Genomic DNA, 25681 nt, shown 5'->3' with positions numbered 1-25681 from the left:
CGTCGAGACCTGACGCGCTTCTGAGGCATAACAATCGTAGGGCACGCGTACCGTTTTAAAATGCTTCTCTCGGCTCTCCAGATTCCAATTCTCTGCCAGTGGCCTCGGTGACTTGGGCAGAAAACAAACTCTGAATGAGAATAACACAAGATTTGGCGCAAGAGCTCTGACTGCTAGCTGCAATCGCAGACTGCTAACCGCTAACAACTTCCGGTGATGCAGGTCACGTGGCATCGGAGGTTAAAGGTGACCCGCTTTATTTTGTTTTTTAAATACAGTACTTATTGTGAGACAGAGTTACCGGTCGATCGTGATCGACTAAAAGTTGTAAAATAAAGTAGTAAACGCCAGATTTACTGCAAATGTCTCATCTGGTTTAGTTTGACATGACCAAAGCACTGAAAATGCAAAGGCTGGAAATAAAAACACTTTATTAATCCATAAAAACAAATGTTGATTGCCAGCAAACATGGAACTACATCTAAATCAAAAGGTGGTTTGGGGGGGGGGGCACACAAATATTTACAAGACAGACAAAAAAGTGCTTAAGTTTTAGCAGGATGCAAGAGTTTGCGACAATAAGGGGAGATGCTTTCACGCCCATTCCGAATGTCCTCTGGAGCCCCAAACATGACAAAAAATGTAATTGTGGCCATACAACAGATAAAACATGCACACAAAATGCGGATTTGTGGCCACGAATTAGATATATCATAAACACAAATTGCAAATTTGGGGATATGAAATACTACATTGTGGCCACCTGATGTGACATGCACCAAAAAAAATGCACATTTGTGGCCACAGAATAGCTATAATGGGCACATAATATTCATACCATCTTGGACAGTTTGGTGAGCAAATTAAGCGCACCTTCCTGAGAAACTAAGACAGAAGACCCTGCGGTTTCTCGTGAAGGTGCACTCCATTTGCCCCGACATCAGAGTTGTTTGTGGGAACGATAATAAACCCACAATAGCATTCCATGGCTAGAAATTTGTATTTTATGCTCAAGTTATATTTTATCTCAATTCTGGCCATTCTACCCCCTCAAAACCATATATGGTCTGGGGCTCCACACTCATTTCCCACTTGCTTCAGATTCTTTTCAGGACCACAAACGACATCTTTTCAGTACCGCCCCTGATACGAGCGTAACAAGTGCGCTTCCCCCATCACCGCACGACATTCCAGACTACAGTAGTTTTACCATCATCACCGCCACTGACACACACACACACACACACACACACACACACACACACACACACACACACACACACACACACACACATCCTAACTGAGATTAATCGCTTAGATTTGAGAAGGGTGCAAAAAAAAAAAAAAGTTCTGATGATTACATTTAAAAACTCAGGAAAAAGTAGTGCAGGCCTTGAATGTAGAGCTGACTTGAGTAGACAGCAGTGGTTCTCAAACGGGGGTCCGCGGGCCACCCACGGCAAGGTGTAACTTGGGGGTTCGCAAATGAATTAGCAATAACTTGTCCGTGTCCTTTACAGTATGTACGTGGATACCCATGTATGGCACGCCCAAAAGCATGAAGCGCTTAGTCCTCCCTACCTTAGCTGTGGGCCAATTAAAAGCCCCAATATGATTGTGAATAATCACAAGAGAGGGGTCAGAAAAAGTTGCTGAATTCGGAAGTGGCAACATGCTTTTCTAAACTCGATTTGATGCTTGTAAAACCAAGCAAAAAAAGTTGAATTTCTGTACAGGTTTTCTGCCAAAAGAATAAATAAATTTAGCAAGAAACATGAAGCAAACATGGTACTTGCTGGTTGTGGGCCACAAAAATTAGCAGACCAGATGTGGCCCCAGTGCCTTGAGTTTGACACCCTGCTATTAATAGCCTTAAATCTCAAGCTTGAAACGTTTATTTTGAGTTACTGTATGTTTGATTGGTGATAGTAGTATTGTGGTGGGGGGTCCTTGAAAAATAATTCTCCCCTGTATGGGGTCCCTGAACCCAAAAAGCTTGAGAACCCCTGGACTACAGACTATTGAGGAGTTCATGTCAGCGGAGCGCATCAAGCCGAACATTTTGGAGACGACGGTGCACATGGATGGAAATCTAGAAGAAGAACACGTGGATACACGTTGCAAGGCATCGCTACTTCCTCAAACCCTCGGCGCGGTTTCTGATGTTGGAACCGAAGAGTTTGTCCTCCACAAAGCAACCTCTTCAAAATGTCTTCTTTGCCGTCCGTTTTTTTCCCCCCCATCTCGGAAGTACGTAAAGAGCGAAATACGGAGCGCAGATTTTGGGTTCTGGCCGGAAGCTTGTTGGAACTCCTTCACGGGGAGATTGCTGATCTTGTGATCGGACGTGGGGGATCCAGAAGCTCTGCTGGGGGCTGAAGCTTGAAGTTTTTTTGGAGGGTGCGGGGGGGGGGGGTGTTCTGGGTCTTGGGCAGCTGCAGGTCCTTGGTGAAATGGGTTCGCAGCCCTTCCTCACTGAGTACAATTTTTCCTGCGACCAACCTCCACGAAGCGTTCCCTCTTCCCGCCTCGAAAGTCCCGAAGGATGAGTGGTGAAGCAAAAAGCGAGGGAAAAAATAAAGAGGAGCGACACATCCAGTTCTTGGCCAGAAGCTTGATGAACTCCCCCATGAAGACGTTGATGATCTTGTGTTTGGATCTTGATGATCTGGTCATAATAAGTCTTCACGGCTTGGCTCGGTTTCGCTTTCCCTTGAGCTTCAGCAGGAGAGGCGGAAGTTTCAAGTTCGTGGGGAGCTTGAGGTACTCCATGAAAGTCTATCCCAGACCTTCACAAACCTCCCTGGGTGACTGCTATTTGTCCTTTGCCCGGTCTCCACAAAGCAGCTTCTTTAAAAAAAAAAAAAACGTCTTTGCATTCCCTGTTCCTGCCTCGGAAATCCGGAAAGATGAGCAGGCAAGCGAGGGAAAATAACGGGGAGCAGAATGAAAAAAAGGGCCAAACGAATACGGGAAGCCAAGCGCAGGCAGGTTGGCCGGCCTCGCCTTTGTCCCGTGTGCAGAAAGTCCCCCACAAGATTGGTGGCCTCACTTCTTTTTGTCCTTGGTCTTCTTGTCCGCCCTGGGCCGGTTCTGCTCGCTGCGCGGTACCACCAAAACGCTCCCGTCCGCGGCGTACTGGAGAGAGTACCGACTGGGCGGGTAGGGCCGGCCCTGCTCGTCTCGCACGTGGGCAAAAACCTCCTGGCACAGACTCTGCATTTTCTGCTTCATTTGCCGGATGCAGCGCAGAAACTCCATCTTTTCCTTGAGTAGCCGTGCTTTGTCGCGCCTGAGCTGGTGCACGCCTTCCTCCAGGTTGATGATGGTGTCCAACTTGCGCTTGCGACAGTTCTGTGCCGCCATTTTGTTTTTGCCGCGCCGGCGGATGTCTCGAACCAGAGCCAACTGCGCTTCGCTCAGCTGGTGCTTGGCCAGGAGCTCGTTGAACTCCTCCACGGGGAGATTGACAATCTTGTCGTTGGAGAAAGGGATCTTCATGGCGCGGGCGCGCCGCTCGTCCCGGCTCGAGTGCTTGTCCAGCAACTCGGACGTCGGGGGAGGAAGCTTGGAGTTCTTGGGGTTCTGTTTCTTGGGGAGCTCGGGGTGCTCGGTCAAAGGGGTCCCGAGCGGTAGGTTGTAGGTATGGTTGTGGTTGATTCCTCCCAACTGGGGGAGACCGTGGAAGTTGTCCTGGATGGATAGATAGGAATGAGAGACAGATGGCGAAACAGATAGATGGCAAGACAGCAGATTGACGCACTTTAGTCAGTCACGTGGGGATGTGCATCCATCCTTTTTTTATAGTGCTTTTCCTCATTAGGCTGAGTTGGAGGCTATCCCAGTTGACAGGCTGAGAGGCAGAGTACACTCTGGACTGGTAACCAGTTCATTGTTTGCCTATGCGTGCCTTAACATTAAATGGCAACTTGTCCATTGTTGGTTTATGGGCCCTGACATTGGACACCAGGAAATAAGTGCTACAACCGCGGGGACGAGCCAAGGGTGTACCTCGCCTGTCGTCAAAGTCAGCGGGGATTGGCTCCCGTTAACCTCCGACCCCGAATGAGGAGAAGCACGAAATTGGATGTATGGATGATTTGAAATCAAAAAGCAACCTGGAAGCTCATGCGGCACAGCTTGCTGTATTCCGGCTGGTATCCACCCACGGCTCCTTCCTCAGAGTCGGACGCAGCGGTGCTGTAGCCCACGGCGCCCTCCTCCGAGAAGGTGGCGGAGGTGGAGGAAGAGGAGGAGGAGGACGTCTCCGAGCTGCTGGGGGATGCCGGGCTGCGGCTGGAGTCCAGGGACAGGCCCGAGTCCGAGTCCAGCTCGTCCCGCAGCTGCGAGGCCTGAGCGTGGCTGAAGCCCTCCTCCATGGCCAGGTCCAGGAGGCTGATTTCATCCAGCATGGATTCCTCCAGAAGCCCGCTGAAAGGGTCTGCCGGGATGGGAGTGGCGCTGATATTGGCCCCGGTGGCATTGAGAAGAGGTGGCAGAAAGAGTCCGGTGAGGTTAGTGGACCCAAAGGTGGCGTTGATGTGGCTGGAGTTGCTGGAGGAATCCTGCACCCCTCCGGCCGAGTCCAGGTGAGGCGGGAAAACCGGAGGGAACTCCTGGCTGCAGCTGGCCAGCGAGGCCTGGTGCAGACTCACGTTCTGGTGGATCGGCACCGCGGACGGGACCAGTCCAAAGTCGGACGCCAACGTCCTGCTTATGTCAACGCTGCAGCCTGCGTCGCTGTTGTCCACGTCCATGGCCTTCGACATATAACGCCATACATTTAGATCATTCTGATGCAGATGATGATTTGTCGATGTGTCAAAACTGCTGAAGAAAAGTGCCAACTACTGCTGAGGAGGACTTCAATGAATGTCAGATTGTCTTTTTTACTTTTATATCGGTGGCTGATATTGGCAGCCGCCGTCGTTTGTCTTTATTGACTGTTGACCAGCTGAATGTTTTTTTTGTTTTGTTTTCATGCGAGTTGTTGATTCCCGTTCACCACTTCGTTTGTCTGTGCCAGTCACCCAATTAAAATCAACTAGTTTACGTATGTAGAAAGTAATCCGCAGCCTTTGTTTCAGTCGGTGGTGCTATTCCTACATTTGGTGGAGTGAATTCGAACTGACGTATCTGTTTTAGTCATTACCTAAGTACAGTTACACATTTCTCTACTGATTTGTCATGCCTTTTAGCACAAAAATCATGACAAAAAGCGCTTTGTCCTCATTTGGTGATTATTTACTGGAGCCCGTCCCTGCTGACTTAGCGCAAGAGGCGGCATGCATCCTGGACCGGTTGCCAACCGGTCGCAGGCGTTTCCAGTTTGAGTCATCAATTTGTGGTTTGCGTGCGAGAATCGTGTAGCTTTGCCTACTTGGAGCTCCATGACGGCCATGATATCCTGCCACTGCTGCTCCAGGTCCAGCTGGGGTGCCAGGCCCTGTGACGACGTGGACGGAGCTTCTGCGCTGGGGGGCGCCACTTCGGGTGGTGCGGCCGGGGTGGGAAACTAAGAAAAAAAAAACATTTAAATGGATGAGTTCAAAAAAGTCATCTTTGTATTTTTGTATTTTTCATTCACTGCAATAATTGGTTTGGCGAACGTCCAGTTTGGTCTAGTTAGGTCGCTCAATGTGCGTCTGGCTTTGATGTGGCCGCCTTTTACCTCAGGGTCTTCTCCAAAGGGGAACGTGGACTCCAGCAGCCTCAGGCACTCCTGCAGAGACAGGGAGGTCTGTGAGCCCGCTGCAGGCAGCTGCACAACATGCACACCACAAAGTGGGAAATGAGTGAAAACGTGAAGCGCCTGAGATGAAGAACATGACACAAAAGATGCAGAGAGTGGGATAGGGGTTGGGCAAAGAAAATCGCAACGCTCAGGTACCGGTTCTTATACAACAGATGAGTACCTGTTGAAATAAGAGCAGAAACTAATTGTGGTTTCATAAGCTTGGTCGAGGACTCAACGCAGGCATGGAGAGGTGTCATATTGCCCCCCCAAAAAAAGCTAACATGAACATATTTCTCCCGTGAAAGTGCTGACTGTGTTGCTGAATTGAGACGCTTTGGTTGTATTTCATTTTCAAGTACAATACATTTACAGTACAGTTTTACAACATTTATGAACATACAATTGGGATGTCACGTCTGTGTGCAAGACAAAAGAGAGGAGGAGTTGATCAAACCAAGGAAGCTATTGAACCTGCTGTGGGATGCTCTCTCCCGTCTCGATGTCCACAGAGCGAAGCGTCTGGAGGTTCACGTCGTTCCTCCAGCTTTCTCGCTGCTGCTGCTCCTCGTTGTTTTCCTTGCTCTCCTGGGCCGGGCGAGGCTTGTCCTCTTCGTTGTCCTTCTGCCGGCTGCTGTAGTTAAACACCTCCCTGCCGGCGCCCAGGTCAATGTCCTGTCGCCACAGGATGTCAATCAGGTCGATGTCCTGCAGTACAAGAATTAGTACGCATGTAACACTGCAAAGTCGCACATCATGGTGATATTTTAAAATTCGAAAAGTACCAGTCAGTTGACGTGAGCATGATATTGGTGCTATGCTAACGTGACCATGTGAGCATGATGTGACCAAACTGGAGTTTTGCTTCATTACGGCCCCACAGAGCCTTTGTGTGCTGTCACAATATGAGCATTCTTAAGAGGGAAAAGATGCTATTAAGATATTTTGCCTTTCATGGCCGCATGATTCTGAGGTTTTGGGTGCGAATTTGGGCTCAGGTCATACTGTAGGAAGCATGTTCTCACGTGCTTGCATGGGTTTTCTCAAGACTTCTATGGAGAGACTTCAGCTAATCCAAAAGATATGACAAACAGATGAATGGAATATTTCCCACTTACCTCTTTGCTGAGGTCGTCGTCGTTGTCCTGCCGCTGGTCACCGTCAGAGGCTACTGCCCCGAGGCTGCCGTCGGCCACGTTGAGGTTATAAGTGGTCTCCGGCGGCCCCCCTTCGCCTCCCCCGGTCCCCCTCATGGCCGGGGCAGCGTCGAGGTCGTTCACGTCCTCGAGGCCGCCCCCATTGTCCAGGGTGATGCTGGCCCCGCCCGCCTGGCCACTCTCGACGTCGCGGTGCACAAGCCAGGTGTCGAGCTCGGGGCTGGGCACAGAGAGGCGATCCAGTTGGCGCACCCGGTTCAGCAGGCGGCGGGTGGCGAAAAACTGGTCCAGGTCCACGCTCTTAGGGTGAATACCATAGCCGTCCAGCGTGTTGCGCAGGTTGTGGAACTGAGCGGGTGTGTAGGCTGAGCTGGGGCCCAGGATGATCTCCCTCAGGGGTGGCAACTGGCCGCTCAGGTAGGTGTCCACGTCCACCCGTAACCCGATCAGACTCAGAAGGATGGTGAACTGAATCAGGCCCTCTGTGAAGTACTTTTTCAGGTAAAGCATTTCTTTGGAAAAGGAACAAAAAGGTGAAAGTAAAAATAAAAATAAAAACGGGGCCTTGGAGTGACAAGTACCAGAGGACTAATAAAGCTTAACAATTAGCCAGGCCAGGGAGAGTCCAGAGGGAAACGTTTTCATCTCTTGGGGTGGGGGGGACAAACGTTTCCACTTGTGAGAGACTCCACTTTCCTTCTTCATATGAATGTCATCTTCCTGGCAAGAGAAACAACCATGAATGCTCCATAGAGCTCTGAGGAAGCAGCAGACAATTCAGAAATCTCAAAGCTCGACTGCATTTGCACATTTGAGGACAGGATTCAGTCGCTCCCTACGTCGCAGACAACTCCCAACGACGTCGCTGTCATTCTTTCCTATTCAACAGAGCCGAGGAGCGGTTTGAGCATCACCCACCCCACCCTTGACGGGACAACAACTTCTTGCGGTGCAGCTGAAGGTGAAAGCTGGCCAAGCAGCAGACGAGGTCCCTCCCTCCTCCCCTCTTCTCTTCTTCCTGGTGGCTAGCACTTAGCCGCCTTGTAATTTTTAACTCGCCTAACGGAAACACGGCATCACGCTGTAAATACAACAGGCCGCTGTAAGAGACATTTAGCCGTGTGCATGTTAAGTTCACTTGAATTTTCTCTCCTTAAAATGAAAGTGAGAGGCGTTGTCACCGGATTCGACGTTTTAGCATCAAACAATCTCCCTAGCAACAAGTGGTGATTGACGGGAGGGAACAGCCATTCGTCGGAGCCCAAACGCGGAAGCGACACACCAGTGCAGTCGTCCAAAGCCAATGAGATGCGAAACGTGGGCGGGACTAGACAAAGTCTCACATTCTATTGGAACTCGCGGCTGTCAGCTGCGATTAGCCTTGTTGGGCTACTTGCTGTCAAAATACCTAATAGTCCAAAACTACGTGACTGGATAACTTGTTTAATTGTTGAAACACAAATGTTATCCACTTACAAAATATACTTCTTCGTATAAGCGTTTATCTAACGTCACGACGTCGTTCGCTGTGATGTACCGGCTTACCCATTTAAAAACATTTAGTTAATACTCACGTCAAGCAGCTTTTAATTGTGTTACGTCTCCATGCCACAAGTCCACAACACGCCGCAATTACAATCCAGCCCGGACCAAAGTTCCGTGTTACCGTCGTCCCATTTAGCTCAGCCCACCCAGCCTTCCCTTGTTGGCTGGCCCAGCATGACTTGCAGAATTGCTAGCTGCTCCGGCTAACGTTAGCCTATCCGAGGCGGTTGACACCAAAACACGCTTTCGCACAGCGCATGCGTAGAACCTTCTAGTCGCCGCTTTCATCATCCGACTGAAATTCCCCTCCACGGATTTATAAATATCATCAGGCCATACGCGTCACGCGGTGGAACTCTTCCCTTTTAAGAAAAACAACTGCTCGTCACTTACTTTCCATGAGTCATATTTTATGTTGCAGTGTTTTTGTTATTGTTTCACTCAGTGATGTAAATTAGTGCAACGTGTTACTGCTCTGGCCTCTTTATATCATCACCTTGTCAAACCATTATATTCTGTCTTTTGGAATAATGACAAATGAGTTTAATTGTTTTCTTACAATTTTGTTTACACGTCAAGAATTATTATAGTGGCATTTTGGACGGAGCACATGATGTAGTGCAGTTAGTCCCAAGCAGTGTTATCCCATTTCAGCTACTGTATACCAAAAATTGTTTATTTATTACAAATAAAGCGTTTGCTTCATGTGTGGACTCATCATGAAATGGACACTATAAAATTGATGAATAGAGTCTGTTTTCATTTTAAATGCAATGTGTGTGTGAGTGAAAGGCAGTGTGAATGTAAGTAAATGGATGGATGGTAGAACGCTGAAGTTCTAGCCTTGACAGAAGACATTCAGAAAGACTTTTTTAAATGAAATAAAACTTTTTATTTAGTCCTGGTTAACCTTACTATATCATGACGCCCATCAGGTTGACTGGTCGGTTGTTGTAGCGCTTGGAAATGTCACTTTCAATCTGTGAGAAATAGATTGAAAAAACGAAATTCAGTAAGCAGCACTTATTTTAAACATTGGCGCATATAAAATATTACAATACATACGTACTTACGTAGATAGCAATAATAACAAAAAGGATGTAATTTCTGGACAGTTGCTAAAACATCAAATTGGACACTGAACATTCACACAAAGTGATTACCATTTTTTTGAGCTCCTGTGTGCGTTCTACCAACAGGTCGACCCGAGGCTCTAGCCTGGACTGCTCCTCCAAGGCTTCCCGCCTCTTCTCCACCATGCTGATGGCCTTCAGCTCCAGAATGTCGGCCTGCTTCATTTTCTGGCTTAGCACCTCTGTCAAGCGCTCCACATAGCTGCACACGAGCGTTTGTTGTTTAGTTTTTGTTTCTTTGTCAAGGACCAGTCGAGAAAACAGCAAACAGCTCTGTGCCAGATTAGCTTTGTATCTAACGTCTATCTGCAGTCTCTGTGACACCTTAGAAATCTTAAGAAAAGCCTAAAAATATAAATCAAGAATCTTAGGAAGTGCAAACCATATATGAAATGTTGCCCTATCAAATTTTCCAGTCCGAAGCCCAGTTTTTGCAGCGCAGTGACGACGTACCGCGGCGAGGCCAGGATCATGAAGAGGTGCTGCATCCGGAGCGACGTGAGACGGCCCAGCAGGTCCTGAACCTCCGACAACATGCCTCTGATGTGCTCGCTGCTCTGGATCTGGATGACCCGCGGCGCCGACTGGAACTGACTTATGGCCACCACGTCGCTCTCTTGGTCCATCTCGGTGAGGCGCTGGCTGAGGAACGTTTCCAGCTGCGCGGGACAGGAACAGGGTGCAGATTTGAGGCCGTGATTACAAACCACTGTGACTTGACTTGACTTGTGTCATTCGTAAGTCCAGGTACGAGTGAATTTCTGTTACCTCCATGAGTTCATCAATGAACTGGCTGCGGGACTTAGCGTTCTCCAGCAAGCTCAAGGCATCGTTGCCCTTCGCCACGCCCTCGGGACCTACAACGATGTCCAACAAGCATGTAAAAATATTCAAGCAAGTCTAATTGGTACAACTGGAAGCTCCCTCACAATGTGTGCCTGCTTGTACAATCTCAATCTCAACGGGAGCGACGTCGGCGTCCCCCCAGTCGATGGTATCGCCGCCACCCTGTTGGCAAACAACATCAAGAGTGCAATCTGGAACATATCCACAGATCTTCGCTTTTTCCACATGTGATTATGTAACAGCGTGAACCGTTCTCATTATTTTAGCGGATCGGACCTCAGAGCCGGGCTCCACAGTAATGCCCCAGTCGATCCCGTCGTCTACTGTGATTTCCGAGCTCGCCTCCTGAGTGCTGAAGTCCCCCCAGTCGATCTAGGTGACATAAATCAGGTGCAATTTCATTTAGTTACCTATTTTTACTTAGGAAAGCTTATTGACGGTTATTTACCGTGTCCTCTGCCGGCGCTTCGACAGGCGTCTCCTCCACATGCGGCCTCTCCACCGCCGTGGGAACCTTCCCAGTCCTCCACTCATAGAAGGTGGCGTTGCCTCTCTTCTGCGCAAACGTCAAAATAGGAAGAACCGGCTCCGACCTGCCGACAGGTGCTCCTCAGCTCAGGAACGGTAAAAAGGAGCGTGTGTGAATTTTTTGTTTGATTGGTCTACTCACTCACCACTCACATACAAAGTTGGTGAAAGCGGTGTAAAGTTGGATTTTCTCTTCAAGCCTGGCGGCGTCTGTCCCCACTTTGTCAAGAACATCTGGGAGATCTTTGACCAGAGCCTGCAGCTCACGAGGAACGTTGTCTCCCTAGGAGAGGGGGCAGCATGGTGACAACAGTGCAACCAGAAAAGTGCCCTTTTTCCAAATTTTATTGTAGGACAGCATTTCAATTCGTACAACGTGAACTCACCTTGATGCCGTACTGCTTGCAGGCGGCGTAGTAGTGCTCACGCATGTCAGCGGCCGAGCTCTGGCACTCCACCTCCCGTCTGCTCATGTCCTGCTGCAGCTGCTTGGCTTTGGCCAGCTGCTTTCTCAGAGCCGGACCCTCGTAGCTTACGTTGCGACTTAGCAGGCTGGCCGTCTCAGCTGCATTTAAAAAAATTAAAAAAAAACGCTGGGCACACTTGTTTCCTCTTTTCTGATGTTTTCAAGAGCACTTCAACTGATTCTGTGTTCACCTAAATAGATGTTATCTGCCTGGTACAGGTGCACAATCTCTTGCCAGTCCTGCAAGCACACAATCAGACCATTCGAAGACTTTGAAGTCCTTTACCAACAGAGAAGACGACCGCGGTTGTTTTTTTTTTTTTTTTTTTTGCATCTTCTCACCTTCATCCTCTGCGAGGAATATTTGCCAAAGATGTTTTTGGATGACTGTTCCGTCCCCTTCAGGATCTCCACAATTCTTAAGCAGTGGAAGTAGTGAATGTCTATATGAAACACCGTCAGTTAAGCTGTTATAAGTGTGCTGTGTTTAGTTTATTGGAGTCAAATCATATCAAAATCATCAAAATCAAGTGTGGATAGACACCTACAGGAGCCCGAGAGGAGCTCCTTGATCTCCTCATTCTCTGGCATGTCCTGTATGGCTGCGTTGATCTTCTCTCGGATCCCTTTGACGGCATTCTGCCACTTTAGATTGCAGTGACGCCGATCTATGAGCCAGTCTGCACACAGGCGCATGCATACACTTGGAACAAAAAACTTCTGTTCGCCTACCAATCGATTACGTTTCGTGAGAGGAAAAACAATTAAAGTCTCTTCCAATAGATGGTAGAAGATACAATTAATCAGTGCATCCATCATCATTTACATTGCCTCAATGAAATTTGGGTACACTGCTCTACGTAATGACATTGAACGCATCATCTCCTGCTTTCCAGAGGTCCATGAAAGCATAGAGTTTAAGCAAAAGTAACCCCTGTATATGGCTTGACAGGAACAAAATATTATTTCAGCCATACCTAAAAGTTTGCTGGTCTGAATGTCGATCGGGATGTTCTGTATGTTCTGCTGAAGTGAGAAAATATTTTAGACATACGTAATTGATAACGTTATACAGCAAGGAAGCAGAGCCACAGCTGCACAGTTGCTCCTCATATTGATCTTTAAAACAGTTAGCTAAATCTTTATGAGTTCGTTATTGTATTCCTCCTACCTCCATGATGACTTGTTCTTCTGTTAAATCCTGTTTAAGGCTTTATTCCATGTTTATTTGAAGGCTTTCTGTCGAGAGATACTCATCCGGTTGTGACACGTTACGAGAGTATCAACCAATAGGAAAAGGCGATGTTACGTTACCAAAACAATTCGCCAATCAGAGCTCAGTTTCTTGAAAACTCCCTTCTATTGGTGAATGGGAAATTATTTATTTTCGTGTAGAGGTAGGGTCGGTCAATAGAGGGCGACAAATCATCAAGACTTTGTTTTTATCTTTTTATTTACAATAAGTATATTTAACAGCGAATTATCTCTATGTTTTGATTCTCGACATTTCATAGCAACTTATTTTTTATGCTTGTAAAATTGTTTGATTGCTAGACATCTCAAATTATCAAGGATGTTTTTGTGATAACGACCAAGCCTATTGTGCTTGTATCAGGATGAATAATTTCTCATTTGTCTACAGTCGATAAAGCGCATTTGTTCATGCAAAATATATATTTTTAAATAAAAGAATTCAACTTCAAACCTTTATTTAATGCATATAAAAGGCCTAGAAGGTATGTTGTGGGTATCTGAATCCATCCTCATCCAACATACACACCCTTTAATCATAAACTTTATGATGCATTATATAGCCTCTTTCCAACTATTGTGTTTATTGTTGTTAGTTATGATCTCCAAGTTGTCCTTCCTCCTTTGTTAACCCTAGGTGCACACTTTTGAGATTAACTTGTTGACAGGAAGAAAGGGACAGAAGAAATTTGAGAAAAGAAACCCTAATCCTCTCTAGTTTAAACCCTATTTTGAAACCCTACTCTGAAAGTCTAATCGTCTGTATAATATACAGTATATTTCTAAAACTAAAATATTTGACAGGATTTCATAGCTTCGGGTGGTCATTTAGCTAGCGCTCTCCATTTTTGTCATTTTACAGGAGAGTTTTATGGCTACAATAAAATATTGGGGGTTAATCTTTTTTATTTATATGGCAATGATGATATTTCCGATAATGCACTTGAATTTGTGGTTTCCCTCTGCTACTGGCATTTTGCCAAACATAATATTCATATTGCCTGCACTTCTCTCCTCAACTGAGATCCCATCAACATTTTCTGTTTCATCGATTGGATCCCATTCAGTATCATCAAGGTTGCCTGAATGAAATGAAGTAACCTGGGATTAATGACAATAATGGAGTTAGCCCACTCTAGTTCTCAGTGGCTCAATTCATACTGTGTATTCAGGCATTTGAATGTCTGGCAAATTTGTGTGCAAAACCCACACACCATTTATGCAAAACACGGCTAACTGACCCTGGATTCATATGCATTGTGTGTGCGTGTGCGTGTGTGTGTGCGTGTGCGTGTGCGTGTGTGTGTGCGCGTGTGTGTGTGTGCGTGTGTGTGTGTGCGTGTGTGTGTGTGTGTGTGTGCGCGCGAGCAGTCTAGTTGTGAAACAGGAGTAGCACATGTTAAACACAAAGGTGACTTTATTCCGAGTCCAAATTCCACATTAGGGCCAGAGTGGCGTTTGAGACTGATAAAGGGAAATTTATGTGCAGTTTTGGAAAGCTGCTTGGCTCACAGGAATCTCTACGTCGTGGACCAAAGAAAGGTCCCACTGAGTCACCGTCACACATGTCTGCACGTCGGCTGGGAGGGACCAAGGTGTGCGTGTGCGTGTGCGTGTGTGTGTGCCAGGTAGCTGCACGGTGACAAGACAGGTGGACAAGAGAGATGCTGCTCACCTGACAGGAAGAACGCAAAAAAGGGGGGTGAAAGACGACTTAAGCATGGCGGCACTTACTCATTTTTGACCACCTTTGCTGTCTTTGCCTTCTTCAGCCAGCAAGGTAGGACATTATCTATCTATCTATCGATCTAATTCATCAAACCAGGTGTTGCCTTCAGGGACAGTTTGAAATCATAGCTTTACCCGCACAACAACTGAGTGATTGGGTCAAATGTCTCTCTCTCTATATATACATTTCTCTAGCGACCTACCTATCTGTATCCACTGTATGATTGTTATTGTAACCATGGTAACCAATTCAACTAACCATAATAGAAAGTCCGAGTCACAAAGCACAAGACAGTGTGATGGCGCATTAGATCAGTGCAGGAGAGCGCCTTGTCTTGCCGTCAGCTGGTTAGTGATTTGCACCCCCAAAAGAGAAAAAAAGAAAAAGAGGTGTTTGGTGTTCCTTTTGGGGTGCTGGGGGTTGGGGGGGAGGGGGCTGTCTGGCTTCTGTGATGTGTTGAGGCATGACAGAACACACACGGTAACTTATTAAAAGTCAACTGCGGCTGGGCCTTCCATGAGTCAACAGTCAAAGGTCCGACACACCTGGAGGAAATATGCACATTGCAAAAGTTATTCTTCAGAAGCTGACAGGCCATTTCTGTCAATAATTATGATTAATGTCCCTTCTGATGCTGATGGAATCATTCCCTAGTAGAGTTCAGTTGTATTTAATATGTAAGGTCCATGCATTTGCATTTAGTTGCAAAAACAGCCATAAAAAAAACTATTGTTATGTTCCTCGGTTCTACTGCGGGTTTTGTTGATTGTTTATCGCTTCAGTATTAAATTGACCTCTGCCCCTGAGCAGTGAAACACACGACTTATCGAGCATGGAGCGCAGCCCTCTTAGCAGCATAAAAAGAAATAAAACATTTACGACTTCAGGAGTCAACACAGCAGATCAAACACAACGCGGGACCTTTGTGCCGACAGGTGTGCGCGCCCCTGATAAGACCGCCGCACATGTGCGCTATTTGCATAGCTGCTCATATGAAACCGAGAACATTTGCACACACCATAGAATAGAATACACACTGCACGACAGAATCATATGATAACAACTTCCTAATCCATTGACAACAAAGAGGAGAGAACAGAGTGGAGTAATGCGGGGAACGCTTGGCCGTAGAGGAGTGTAATGCAGTGTGACAACCCTCTGGTCTAGTCTAGTCCAGTCCAGTCCAGCCCAGCACCCCATCTAGTCTAGTCTAGGCTAGTCTTGCATTGAATAGTCTAGTCTAGATTCGTCTAGTGTAGTCTTGTATTGTGTGATCTTGTATAGTTGTCTACTCTAGTCTAATATTGTCTAGTCTAGTCTAGTACAGTCCGGCCCAGCCTGTCTAATTTAGTCTTGTATTATCAGGTCTAGTCTAAAAGTCAGATGCATGTTGTGTCGTGTTGTTACTTCATCCAGGAGGTGTTTGTGTGACATAACATCAGATTACATGAACACCAGATACTCATTCATTCAATTATTTATTCATTCAAAAGGTGAAAACCAAGTGTCAGGTGGCCCTGCAGCCCCCACTCCCCCCCCACCACACACGCACAAACACACACATAATGACAACTCTGCATGCTGTGTGTCCCGCAGGTCTCGTGTCCGTCCCGCCGCCATCATGTCCGACCCCAGCTGGTGGAAGCTCACCTTCTCTCGCAAGAAGAAAACTGAGTCCAAGGTCCTGTACGAGATCCCGGCAGAGTATGGCAGCAACACCAAAGACCCCGCCGGGGGCGGCGGGCCCACTCCTGAAACATCCGAGTTCAGCGCCAGGCTGGAGAAGATCGTGGACAAGTCGGCCATTAAGGGGCGCCAAGTCAAGGTGTCCCACTCCGGACGCTTCAAGGAGAAGAAGAAGGTCCGAGCCACGCTAACCGAGAACCCCGACCTGTTTGGGGAGCAGAATCTGGATGAGCAGAACCACTAGAAGAAGAGTGACAAGTAGCACGTCATGAATGAAAGACTCTAAACCAACATGTGCCGGGCCAACGTCACAGACCCCAACAGAACCTTCATGTGCTCCAGTCAATTTCGATATTTTAATATACTAACGGGGGTGTTTAAGCAAAATGAACTTTCAACACTCATGCTACACAATCAGTACACAAGTGGAGTAACCAAACCGGTGAAACATCGACAATTATTGTACATATCAAACAAGACTGTATCGGCGGATTTTTTTTTTTGGACGCATTCAACAAAGACACATTGTGATTATTTTTTTAACCCCATTTTCTAACAAAAGTCTCATGGAAGCATGTCAAAGGCAATATTAGCTCTCTAAAGGATTATTCGAGTATCAAAAATAATTATCGTGTTTGTGTGTGTGTGTGTGTGGGGGGGGGGGGGGGAAAAACTGTGAATTGACCAGCGACCAGTTCAGCGTTTGTCTGTCTGCGCACTCTAAAACTGGATGAAGTCACTTCACGCAAGCCTCACCTCTTGCTGCCTCCGTGGCCATGGAGACTGTAAACAGACACTTGTCAGTCGATCCACTCGTCATGGACCAGTTCGTCCTCATCCTCTAAGGTGGATCTTTACACTGACACCTGCTGGAGTGGCTACATATGCTGCACATGGCCAGCACTCTTTGCAAAGCATAATATATATGAGAATTAAAATATCTGTGGAAAAAAAAAACACATCAAAAATGACCACAATATAACTGGGGCAATTTTTTTATTTCAAACCTTAAGGAAGACAATGGCCGGTCTTTTCAGACAAAGTACAAAATTGTACAGTAAACCTGTCATCGAACGTTGCAATGTGGCATAAAGGTAATTTTATTTTATTGGATATATCTGAAGAACATTTCTAATAATAAATGCCAACATTTATTTTTCTTTTTAAGGAAGAAATTGGAGTTGTATTACCACAGAAAGATCATTGATGGAAACTTCACATTACACCTTCTGTTGGCATCTACGAAGGAGTGTTTAAATTTCCATTTATACTGTGGCTGTTCCTCTACCAAATGAGGTTTTAACCTAAAAACACACACAATGCAGAATGACCATTTCGGAGACACTATCAATATGAACATAAAATCGATCCCATTACCCATAAGTCAACCTTCATAAATGAAATGCATCCACATCAAGGCTTGCGTCCCTTTTTTTCATAAGGCAAGAAAATGTAAACGTCACTCTAAGTGAGCTTGAAAGTGGTAATTGGCACACATTCACATTTGAAAACAAATTACAATTTGCAAGAACTTTAAAAAAAAATGTAGCAAAGCAATCAGGGTTTATAATATTTGATGCAATACACCAAGTAAGAAAACAAGGACGGAAAGGCTGTTCAATGCAGAGAACTTTCATCCAATTCACTTAATTACAAGAAAAAAAAAAAACAACAACAATCATTTGATTATTTTTGTGCTCTTTCTGTAATGCCCTAAGATTGTCGCCCAGAGGCCTTGCTACTTCTAAAGCACCATGTGTAACATCAGTTTAGAGATGCCCAACCTGATAGCAAACAGCAACAGGGTTGAAAATTTGATTAGAGGTCAAATAAAACCGGGAGTAAACCAATTTTGTAATTCTGAAGTTGATGCTAGCTTTATAAACTGATATTTGTCCTCATTAACTCTAAAATTAGAGGTAATGCTGGAAGCTAATTTCACAAGCTAACATTGAAAGATAACATTGGAAGCTAAATTAGGAAGCTAACATTAGCGGTAACGTTGACGCTAAAATTTGAGGTAAAATTTTGGAAGCTAATGTAAATGCTAACGTTGAAGGAACCTTTAGAAGCTATCGTTGGAGCTGACGTCCAAAGCTAAAGCAACATAACTATTTTCTATGACTTTAAATTTCAAATTAAATTTGTTGTTCAAAATATGTATGTGATAGCAATGAAATGCAGGATCAATCGTGTACACGTCAATACATTTACATAGTTTTCACAGTCATTAAGTGTCCAAAACTAACACGCGGCTTGCGACAAATTATAAACTCTCCATATAAGCAAATATAAACATTTTCTACTAACTGTATATTTTTGTGGCAGGCCTTAGTTCACTGTACTTACACTAGGTAAGAATAAAAAAAAAAAAAAAAAAAAGGAAAGGCCACTCAATGCCGAGAACATCCCGCTTCACTTAATTAAATCATTTTGAAGCCCCCCCACAAAAAAAAACTATTTCTCTCAAGTATTACCATTCAACCTGCCCACTCCTACCCTCTTCCCTTCGTACCTCTTTCCCTTTCATAGTAGTAACCAGTACTGTTCACAAACAATGACCATTATAAAAATATGTTCCAAAACAGCTGATTCGTAACTTTTTAAACACACTCACAGTCACATGCAAACAACTTAAACGAGCCCCCGATTACTATAGATCTGAGAGACCCTCTGCGTGCTCGCTCAGCTCCATGGTGGCGTAGTCCAAAGGACGCCTGCAAGCAGAAAACACCCAGACACTCTTTGAATTGATAGCGGTTCTCAAACTGGGGTCCCTCCATCTGTGCACGTTTCATTTCATGAACGCAAATCATTTGTCATGTGAACAAACGAAAGAAAATCAGAATACATACCTCCTTTTGTAGAAATAAGTGACAAGAGCTGCTCCAAGCGCGAGGAGCACGAGCAGGCCGACTACCAGACCAACCTGTAAACCCAGGCTGGACCCTAGGACATCGTCAAAATGACACAAAACAGAAAATATAAACATTCAGTGGATTGGTTGTCATGTTCCAATGAGAGAGCAAAACAATTCTAGTCAGACTACCTTGTGTGATACAGTAAGTATGTAAACTGAAGGTCTTAATACTATTCAGGAGGTGTACCTAATGAAGCGTCCTGAAAGACTTTACTGACCTGTGCCGGTGCGGCTGTCAGTGGTGGGGGCGGGGCAACCATCGTCATGCGGGAGCTTCCCGGGGGACATCTGGATGATGAGGGCCTTCTGGTGGTCCGAAAAGGCCAGGATATTTCCCCACACTCGCAACCAGCCAGACACACACGAGAAATTCGCCCCTTGAACAGGAACAAACCAGAACATGTAAATGTCACAGTGCAGTAGAGAAAAAAAAAATGATGCGGGAGTATAAAGTCGAGTCATGAGTCAAGTCACATCATCTTCCTTCACAAAATGTTCCATGTGACTCAAAATCTTTTCACCTTGGAGTGAGAAAGCGGATATTCCACAGAGACACTTTTGCTCCAGATAGTGGGCCACTTGGACGATCCTCCTTCCCAGACTGAGACCACTGCAGTCTGCAAACATCCCACACAAATCACATTCTGTATTATGATTTACAATAACAAATCCATCCTAGCCAAAACAGTACATTTTCCTCCCTAAATACTTCTTCATAGTTTAATTAATTAATTTCATCATACAATCCACTTTATTTCATGGTTTCATTCACCTCCCGAATTCTCCGGCCAGCCACTGGACGGAGGTCCGAGGCAAACGTCGATGTGACTGGAGAAGGCAATGCTGGGGCAGATGTTGACGGTCTGAGGCGTCGGCGAAGACGTCGTCCACGAAGAAGGGCTCCTCGCATCGCAGCACGCACAGCGGCTGAGAGAGACGGCGCCGTTTTGGACTGACCTGGACATGCACAGACAAACTGCGTTTGTTGGGAAAAGCAAACAAAAGATTGACTAACCACACGACGAGGATGGGATTCGAACCCACGCGTGCAGAGCACAATGGATTAGCAGTCCATCGCCTTAACCTCTCGGCCACCTCGTCGGGTTGTGTCACTGATCTATTTTTAAGCACTGACTCACGAAAAGCATGTGCGCAGGGTAAATGTAAACAATGCGTGAGGTGGACAGCAGCAGTATGTCATTGCAGAGTATGCTCATTATGTTGTACTGTGCTCCCGGCATTTAACCAGTGTATTAGTATGACGGAAAATACTGTTAAAACCATTTTAAAAAATCACGAAAGATTGCCGATTTCCGTGCTCACCTGAGAGCCGGAATGATCTGGCTCCCTCTAGCGGACGTCGAGGAGAGCAGCAGCTGGACGTCGCCGAATATCAGCTCGTCGCGCCGACTGGAGTTGGTCAGGGCGGTGGCAGCTCTGCAGACGCTGAACAGGTCGTAGCACAGGAGGACCGCTCCTCGGGCCGGCACATCTTCGCCTTCTGGGAAAGTCTGATCTATGCAGAGAAGAAACACATAAGCACGGGGAGTGAGAGTATGAAGCAGTTGTGAAAAAAAAAAAAATCAACTATGGCCATAAAACAGAAAAAAAGAAACATGAAGAAAAATCCATCAGAAAAAATTGAGGCCACAAATTAGCAGTTTATGCAAGTGGCCACAATGTTAAAAAAAAAGTGTCCCCTATGCCATATCTAATTTTCCATCCTATCTGTCTGTGCTCACCCGCTTCAGTGACATTGCCGACCGTGTAATACCCGTCATCGTCGATAAATCCAGTCAGAGGAAGCGCAACGATCCTGCCGCTGTGTTCCTGGTCAAACATGACCAGCACCAGACCACGCAGCTCGGTCAGCGGGGGGCCGCGCAACTCCACGAAGGACCGTTGCTGGCCGTGATTGGTCCAGTGGCCACTCGCCACCTCGTTGAGCACAACGCCCTCCGGAACCGGAGGAGGGCGGGGACAGCTGTTCTCCCTCAGCGGAGTGGGCGGAGCTACCTGTGGAAGGATTAAAAAAATACTGTAGAAATGAATAGTTCTCAGACTTTTGACTTTTTTTTTTGGAGTGATCTTCAAACTTGTCAAAACAAATCGCTGAATTCACTTGACAGGGTCTTTTTTTTATTTTTGTACTTACTGAAAATGAAGACAGGTCATAGGGGTAAAGGCCTCTGCAGCGGCTGAGCGACTCGTCACCGGGAAGAACCTCCGGATCCTCCAGTAAGGCAAGCTGTCCAGGTGTCAGCGCCTTGCTCAGCTCCTGCGCCTCCTTATCAGATCCCATCTTGCGATACACCACAGCATCCAGGAGCCCTTTGGTGGGGATCCCCCTTTGCTGCGAAGACGGGGGCCCGAAGGGGCTGCGGTACAGCGCCACGGCGTCCGGTCCGTTCTGGATAGTGTTGGGAGGCAGGCGGATAGAAGGCGCAGGCACCAGCCTGTCGCTGCCCAGCAGGAAGTAGCCCTTGGCGGTGGTGAAGTGTCCACTGAGGCTGATCTCTCTGTAGGGTTTGTTGTTGTGCGCGCTAAAAAAAAGAACCCAGATGCCCTGCAGGGACACGCGGCGTCCGGATGGGTGCCACAGCTCCAAGTACTCGCCGTCTTCAGCCATGCCGGGAGTGTCTGTGTTCAGCTCGTTGATCAAGAAGTCACCAGTCCCCCAAGACGGCAGGTGTGGGGATGTATCTGCACCGCCTCCTGGAACTACTTCAACAGGAAAGTGCATTTATGAAGTTGCTGTTAGGGATCAATGGTTCATAATGATGCTGCCTCGGACATGGAATCCTTGATTTTTGCGCTTTATTAACTCTGGACGTTATATTGCTTCTTCTGGTTCTGAGCCACCAGGGGGCAGTATTATATTTACCCTACAAAATAAATACAGAAATGTCTCTTCTAAATGCAGTAAGTATAATTTCCCATAAAGGATAAAGATGATATGCCTGTGAGTGTGCGGACACACACACACACACACACACACACACACACACACACACACACACACACACACACACACACACACAGTATGTATATAAAATCTGCCTGCAAACTCCATATCCAAAAATCAGTCATTTGTGCCAATGCTCTCTATCCAGATCCTGAATTATTTACATATGCATAAACAGTAAGTTGACCCAACACTCACCCATAGTGTGAGGGCAGATTTTTGGCCAGGGGCATTGGTTGGGTTGCCCCGGGGTTTGCGGGGCCTCCCAGAAGACGCCGGGGTCTCTGGTCCACGTGGCCATGCCGCAACGGCTGAGGTCGAAGCCTCCCTCTTTTAAACTGACAAAGGAAAATGACATTGGACATAATTATGACACATACTGTACGTTAAAAAGTCTACACACCCCTTTTCAAATACCAAGTTTTGGTGATGGAATGAAAAAGTGGGTTGTCCTGACATGTATTTTTTTTAAACTTTATTGCAGATTAAAACCAAAAGAAAAGAAAAACCCTTGCGGCGTTTGGACCAAAGCGACAAACAAAAGCTGCAATTCTTGACATGTTCTTGAAGTTGAAAGGAGAAGCTGTTACTGAGTGAGCCAGAAGACGATGGCAGCGTAATGATGCAGTCCAAGTCAGCATGACTCAAAGCGTATTTTTGATGACAATACAGGAAGGCAAACTTCTGCAAAGAGGAACAGTGGTCACAAGATGACCATCAAATCCCGCCATCAATACAAAGATGGTGTCGTAAGAATAAAAAGTACAGTTTGGAAACCCCCTTTTTTTGGGGGTCATTTATTTAGATGGGCATTAATTAATAAAAAATTCTTTAAAACAATTATATTTGAAGCAATTATTTATGAAGTGAATAATAATCATTTATATGTAGTTAAATTATGATTATTTAACTTTTTTTAATAAAATGAAAAAATGCCACTCCATCTATCAGTCTGCTATTTTAGACATTTTTAAACATTATAATTTATCATTTATCATACCATTGAATGCGATAAATTTAAAAAATGACATTTAAAATGAAGATTTACATCGCAATTAACTAATCTGAGGGAAGAAAAAAATGACTCAATGAATGCAAAAAATATCAATGGGCTCCTGATAATGTAAATGCTCAGAATGCAGAATGGATTTTTCATGGTTCTCATTCGGCTTAGTTAGTTTTGACTCTTCTCCCCTGAGCACGACCTTGAAATGAGCGAGTTTTGTGTCATCATTTCCCTTGCCTGTTGCTGAGCTGATAGGGCTGCCTGCCGGGGATGAGGGTCTCCGTGAGGTTGGCACTGGGTCTGTCTCCGGGGCCGGCGAACACAAACGAGTCCAGAGGCTCGATCTGACTTAACGGGCTGCCCACAGGAAACTCCGAAGTCGTACCGCTATATATGGCGACCGCCCCAGACTCGTCTCCTGGAAAAAAAGCCCCATCATCAATACTATCTTCTCGCATTATAGATAGATCACACCGAAGCACAATTTAATAGTCACAATTTGAATGTAAAATCCGTACTTGGCTCAGTAATGGTTGGGAAACGCTTACCTTTCATATACCTCTTGTCGACCGTCACGGAGATGAGTCCGTTCCTGGAGGTGTCCACATTCACGTTGAAACTGAAGCTGACTCTGTCCGTTTTCCCGTTCAGCACCACCAACACGAGAGGACCGGCGTCGGTCGTCGACGTTAGCTCCACCAAGCCGTCCACCTGACCTCCGCCCAGCTTCAGCTCGGTGATGACGGGAAGGCTTGACGGTGCGGCGGACGGCGTGCAGTTGTTCCTCTGGCCCGGGGAGGGAGCGGACACCCGGAAGCCCCAGCGATCTTCAGACAACAAACACCTAGAGAGCGAGAGAGACAACCATAGCTGTTCATGAGCGTGAATTGTGTTGCAAACTTGGTCAAGGAGCAAATTAAACTTGCGTCGAAGTACCACTGTGTTAAAAATATTCAAAACGGATCCTCTCGGGTACCTCTCGATGGATTCGTCCCCCTCCAGGGCGGTTTCATCCTCGACAAAGGCCCGCTCCCCAGGGGTGAGGATCTCAGCCAGGACCTCGGCACCGCCCGTCTTGCGCGTCGTATAAACAACGGCGTCCACCAAACCCGCGGCAGTGACGTTCATCTTCTCGACGTAACGAGCCGCGGACGTGTGATAGAGCGCGATGGCGTCGTCCGGACCGTTCTGGACGGTGTTGGGAGGCAGGAGGATGGCGGGTTTGGGCAGCATTTCCACCGAGCCCACCAGGAAGAAGCCCCTGTCGTCGGTGCTGTGGCCCTTCAGGTCTAAGACTTTATAAGCCACGTTTCCGTTGCCGTTATAGAAGACCAGAGTGTATCCGTCCAGCGAGGAGCGCTGCCCGCTGGTGTGGTACAATTCCACAAATTCGCTCGTGTCCAGTCTGGGGTTGTCGGCGTTGATCTCGCTGATGATGAGGCAGGGCTCGCCTTGAGCCAGGGTCACCAGGAACAGACACAGAATAGTGAGCGCCATCATCGTGGAGCAGCTTCTGCAAAAGCAAAAAGAGCAAATTGGGCAGGGAGCTCCGGGGGGGGGAAGCTAGTTAGGGCCCAAGCAGTGACTGCTGACCTGTAGAAATTCTGATGCTTCTTCGCCTCAATTAATTGCATTTTGAGGGCCTAAACATGCACAAAAACTCACCAAAGTTTGCACACACATCGGGCCTGGCAAAAATGATTTTTTTTTTAAAAACATACACGGGTACTAAAAAGTAGTCTGTAGCACCCCTACCGAGGATACGTTTGACCTGACGTCCAAAAAGTCTTTGGTAGCCATGCTGTAAAATGTACAGGAAGTGAACTATTAGAATGTATTAGAATGTCCAATTTTGGCTCATTTTGTGCGAAAGAGTTCATCCCATTGACTTCAAACTCGGTCGGTAGTATCGCAAGACCTGGGACATTAACGAGGATGAAAATGTGGAGTTTTGAACATACTATATGACATGGGCGCGGCATCAAACCATGCGCTTCAGAAAATGGATGGAACGGATGTGACATGTGTTGTGCAGATGGGGCAGCTTTAAGCAAATGGTATGTCATTTTGGATCATTGCTGTTATGTGTGTGGCGCATTCGTTCACTTGTGATGGAAGACATCACATCAAAACAACATGAAGAAAGTAAGATGTGCTGACGTCAAATGTCCACGAGAGACACTCATCATAACAGCATGAATGAGTCCTCTGTGTGTGAGTCTGTGTGTGTGTGCGTGGAACAGTGACACCGCGCATTGCACGTCTTTTGCGTGAGTCACGTCATGTTGCGAAACGGAAAGTTTGCATGCGTGAAGAATATCTCGAGTAAAATCGTTTCACCGAGTGAGGGGGGGGGGAAAGAAACGCGCCCCCGGACGATCCACGGAGTGGCGAATCGTGCATGGGAATGACCAATCATCACAAGACACTTATTCCGGTCACGGTTCGGCTGCCGTGCATGCATCTTTGCATCCTAAACCACACAAACACACACACATGCACTCCTAAAACAAAAATGAGTGGCTTACCTCGCGTGGTGTTCCCGTGACGCTCCGTGTGTGTCGTGGAAGCTTCTTCACGCCGAAACGTGGAGGAAAACAACGGCGTTTTTCTGCTTTGGGAAAAAGTTTGCTTTCTGCTCCTTCCGCCGATCCCTTCATTCACAAAGCAGCACTTTCTCCCCCCCGGAGTGGGCGGGCGGTCTGATTCGCTAAG

The 25681-nt window shown here is 46.5% G+C and overlaps 4 protein-coding genes and 1 non-coding gene across 11 annotated transcripts; 1 reads left to right on the top strand and 4 right to left on the bottom strand.

The window, feature by feature from the left end:
• Positions 1–414: 414 nt before the first annotated feature.
• Positions 415–8701, bottom strand: nfe2l1b (nfe2 like bZIP transcription factor 1b). 4 transcript variants are annotated; one of them, XM_019887811.1, is made up of 7 exons: positions 8466–8701; positions 6853–7611; positions 6209–6409; positions 5672–5761; positions 5381–5515; positions 4119–4760; positions 415–3693 (listed from the first exon to the last, which is right to left on the bottom strand). In XM_019887811.1, exons 2-7 carry the CDS (start codon positions 7399–7401, stop codon positions 3049–3051), a joined length of 2262 nt encoding a protein of 753 aa, XP_019743370.1. In that variant the 5' UTR covers positions 7402–7611; positions 8466–8701; the 3' UTR covers positions 415–3048. The 4 variants fall into 4 exon arrangements, with proteins under 4 accessions (XP_019743370.1, XP_019743369.1, XP_019743368.1 ...); XM_019887810.1 differs by having other exon boundaries at positions 6209–6442; positions 6853–7607; XM_019887809.1 differs by having other exon boundaries at positions 6209–6442; positions 8466–8700.
• A 603-nt stretch (positions 8702–9304) lies between these two features.
• On the bottom strand, positions 9305–12710 carry cdk5rap3 (CDK5 regulatory subunit associated protein 3). 3 transcript variants are annotated; one of them, XM_019887813.1, is made up of 14 exons: positions 12581–12710; positions 12387–12435; positions 11958–12089; positions 11752–11852; positions 11601–11649; positions 11330–11508; positions 11090–11226; positions 10864–11008; positions 10692–10787; positions 10499–10577; positions 10338–10426; positions 10023–10228; positions 9600–9771; positions 9305–9416 (listed from the first exon to the last, which is right to left on the bottom strand). In XM_019887813.1, exons 1-14 carry the CDS (start codon positions 12584–12586, stop codon positions 9351–9353), a joined length of 1506 nt encoding a protein of 501 aa, XP_019743372.1. In that variant the 5' UTR covers positions 12587–12710; the 3' UTR covers positions 9305–9350. The 3 variants fall into 3 exon arrangements, with proteins under 3 accessions (XP_019743372.1, XP_019743375.1, XP_019743373.1); XM_019887816.1 differs by having other exon boundaries at positions 10499–10579; positions 10709–10787; XM_019887814.1 differs by having other exon boundaries at positions 12387–12432; positions 12581–12709.
• A 1391-nt stretch (positions 12711–14101) lies between these two features.
• LOC109526548 (proline-rich protein 15-like protein A) lies at positions 14102–17492 on the top strand. The gene is made up of 2 exons (XM_019887892.1): positions 14102–14440; positions 15986–17492. The coding sequence occupies exon 2, from the start codon at positions 16011–16013 to the stop codon at positions 16317–16319; it is 309 nt and encodes a 102-aa protein (XP_019743451.1). The 5' UTR covers positions 14102–14440; positions 15986–16010; the 3' UTR covers positions 16320–17492.
• A 759-nt stretch (positions 17493–18251) lies between these two features.
• On the bottom strand, positions 18252–25681 carry LOC109526547 (uncharacterized). 2 transcript variants are annotated; one of them, XM_019887890.1, is made up of 13 exons: positions 25495–25681; positions 23943–24479; positions 23515–23810; positions 23204–23384; positions 22159–22298; positions 21151–21719; positions 20738–21011; positions 20319–20511; positions 19768–19952; positions 19517–19612; positions 19214–19372; positions 18931–19024; positions 18252–18792 (listed from the first exon to the last, which is right to left on the bottom strand). In XM_019887890.1, exons 2-13 carry the CDS (start codon positions 24464–24466, stop codon positions 18729–18731), a joined length of 2775 nt encoding a protein of 924 aa, XP_019743449.1. In that variant the 5' UTR covers positions 24467–24479; positions 25495–25681; the 3' UTR covers positions 18252–18728. The 2 variants fall into 2 exon arrangements, with proteins under 2 accessions (XP_019743449.1, XP_019743450.1); XM_019887891.1 differs by having other exon boundaries at positions 21151–21716.
• trnas-gcu (transfer RNA serine (anticodon GCU)) lies at positions 20015–20096 on the bottom strand. Its single transcript has one exon. It is a non-coding gene; the product is annotated as a tRNA-Ser (tRNA).

The sequence above is a fragment of the Hippocampus comes genome, unplaced genomic scaffold, assembly GCF_001891065.2.
Source record: "Hippocampus comes isolate QL1 unplaced genomic scaffold, H_comes_QL1_v1.1 scaffold416, whole genome shotgun sequence".
Classification (NCBI taxonomy): Eukaryota; Metazoa; Chordata; class Actinopteri; order Syngnathiformes; family Syngnathidae; genus Hippocampus; species Hippocampus comes.
The sequence above is the reverse complement of the archived record's forward strand: the minus strand, read 5'-3'. Positions and strand labels throughout refer to the sequence as shown.

Bases quoted from the DNA above. Each gene is read 5' to 3' on its own strand.
- LOC109526548 (XM_019887892.1), top strand. From the start codon at position 16,011: ATGTCCGACCCCAGCTGGTGGAAGCTCACCTTCTCTCGCAAGAAGAAA.
- nfe2l1b (XM_019887810.1), bottom strand. From the start codon at position 7,401: ATGCTTTACCTGAAAAAGTACTTCACAGAGGGCCTGATTCAGTTCACC. The intron at 5,516-5,671 runs GTAAAAGGCGGC...TTTTTTTCTTAG, and splicing joins CCTTTGGAGAAGACCCTGAG to TTTCCCACCCCGGCCGCACC. The intron at 4,761-5,380 runs GTAGGCAAAGCT...TATATGTCGAAG, and splicing joins TGGCCGTCATGGAGCTCCAA to GCCATGGACGTGGACAACAG.
- cdk5rap3 (XM_019887813.1), bottom strand. The intron at 10,788-10,863 runs GTAAATAACCGT...TATGTCACCTAG, and splicing joins AAGCGCCGGCAGAGGACACG to ATCGACTGGGGGGACTTCAG. The intron at 10,578-10,691 runs GTCCGATCCGCT...GTTTGCCAACAG, and splicing joins CTGTGGAGCCCGGCTCTGAG to GGTGGCGGCGATACCATCGA.
- LOC109526547 (XM_019887890.1), bottom strand. From the start codon at position 24,466: ATGATGGCGCTCACTATTCTGTGTCTGTTCCTGGTGACCCTGGCTCAA. The intron at 23,811-23,942 runs GTACCCGAGAGG...CTCGCTCTCTAG, and splicing joins GGGGACGAATCCATCGAGAG to GTGTTTGTTGTCTGAAGATC. The intron at 19,373-19,516 runs GTGAAAAGATTT...TTCCTGTTCAAG, and splicing joins ATCCGCTTTCTCACTCCAAG to GGGCGAATTTCTCGTGTGTG.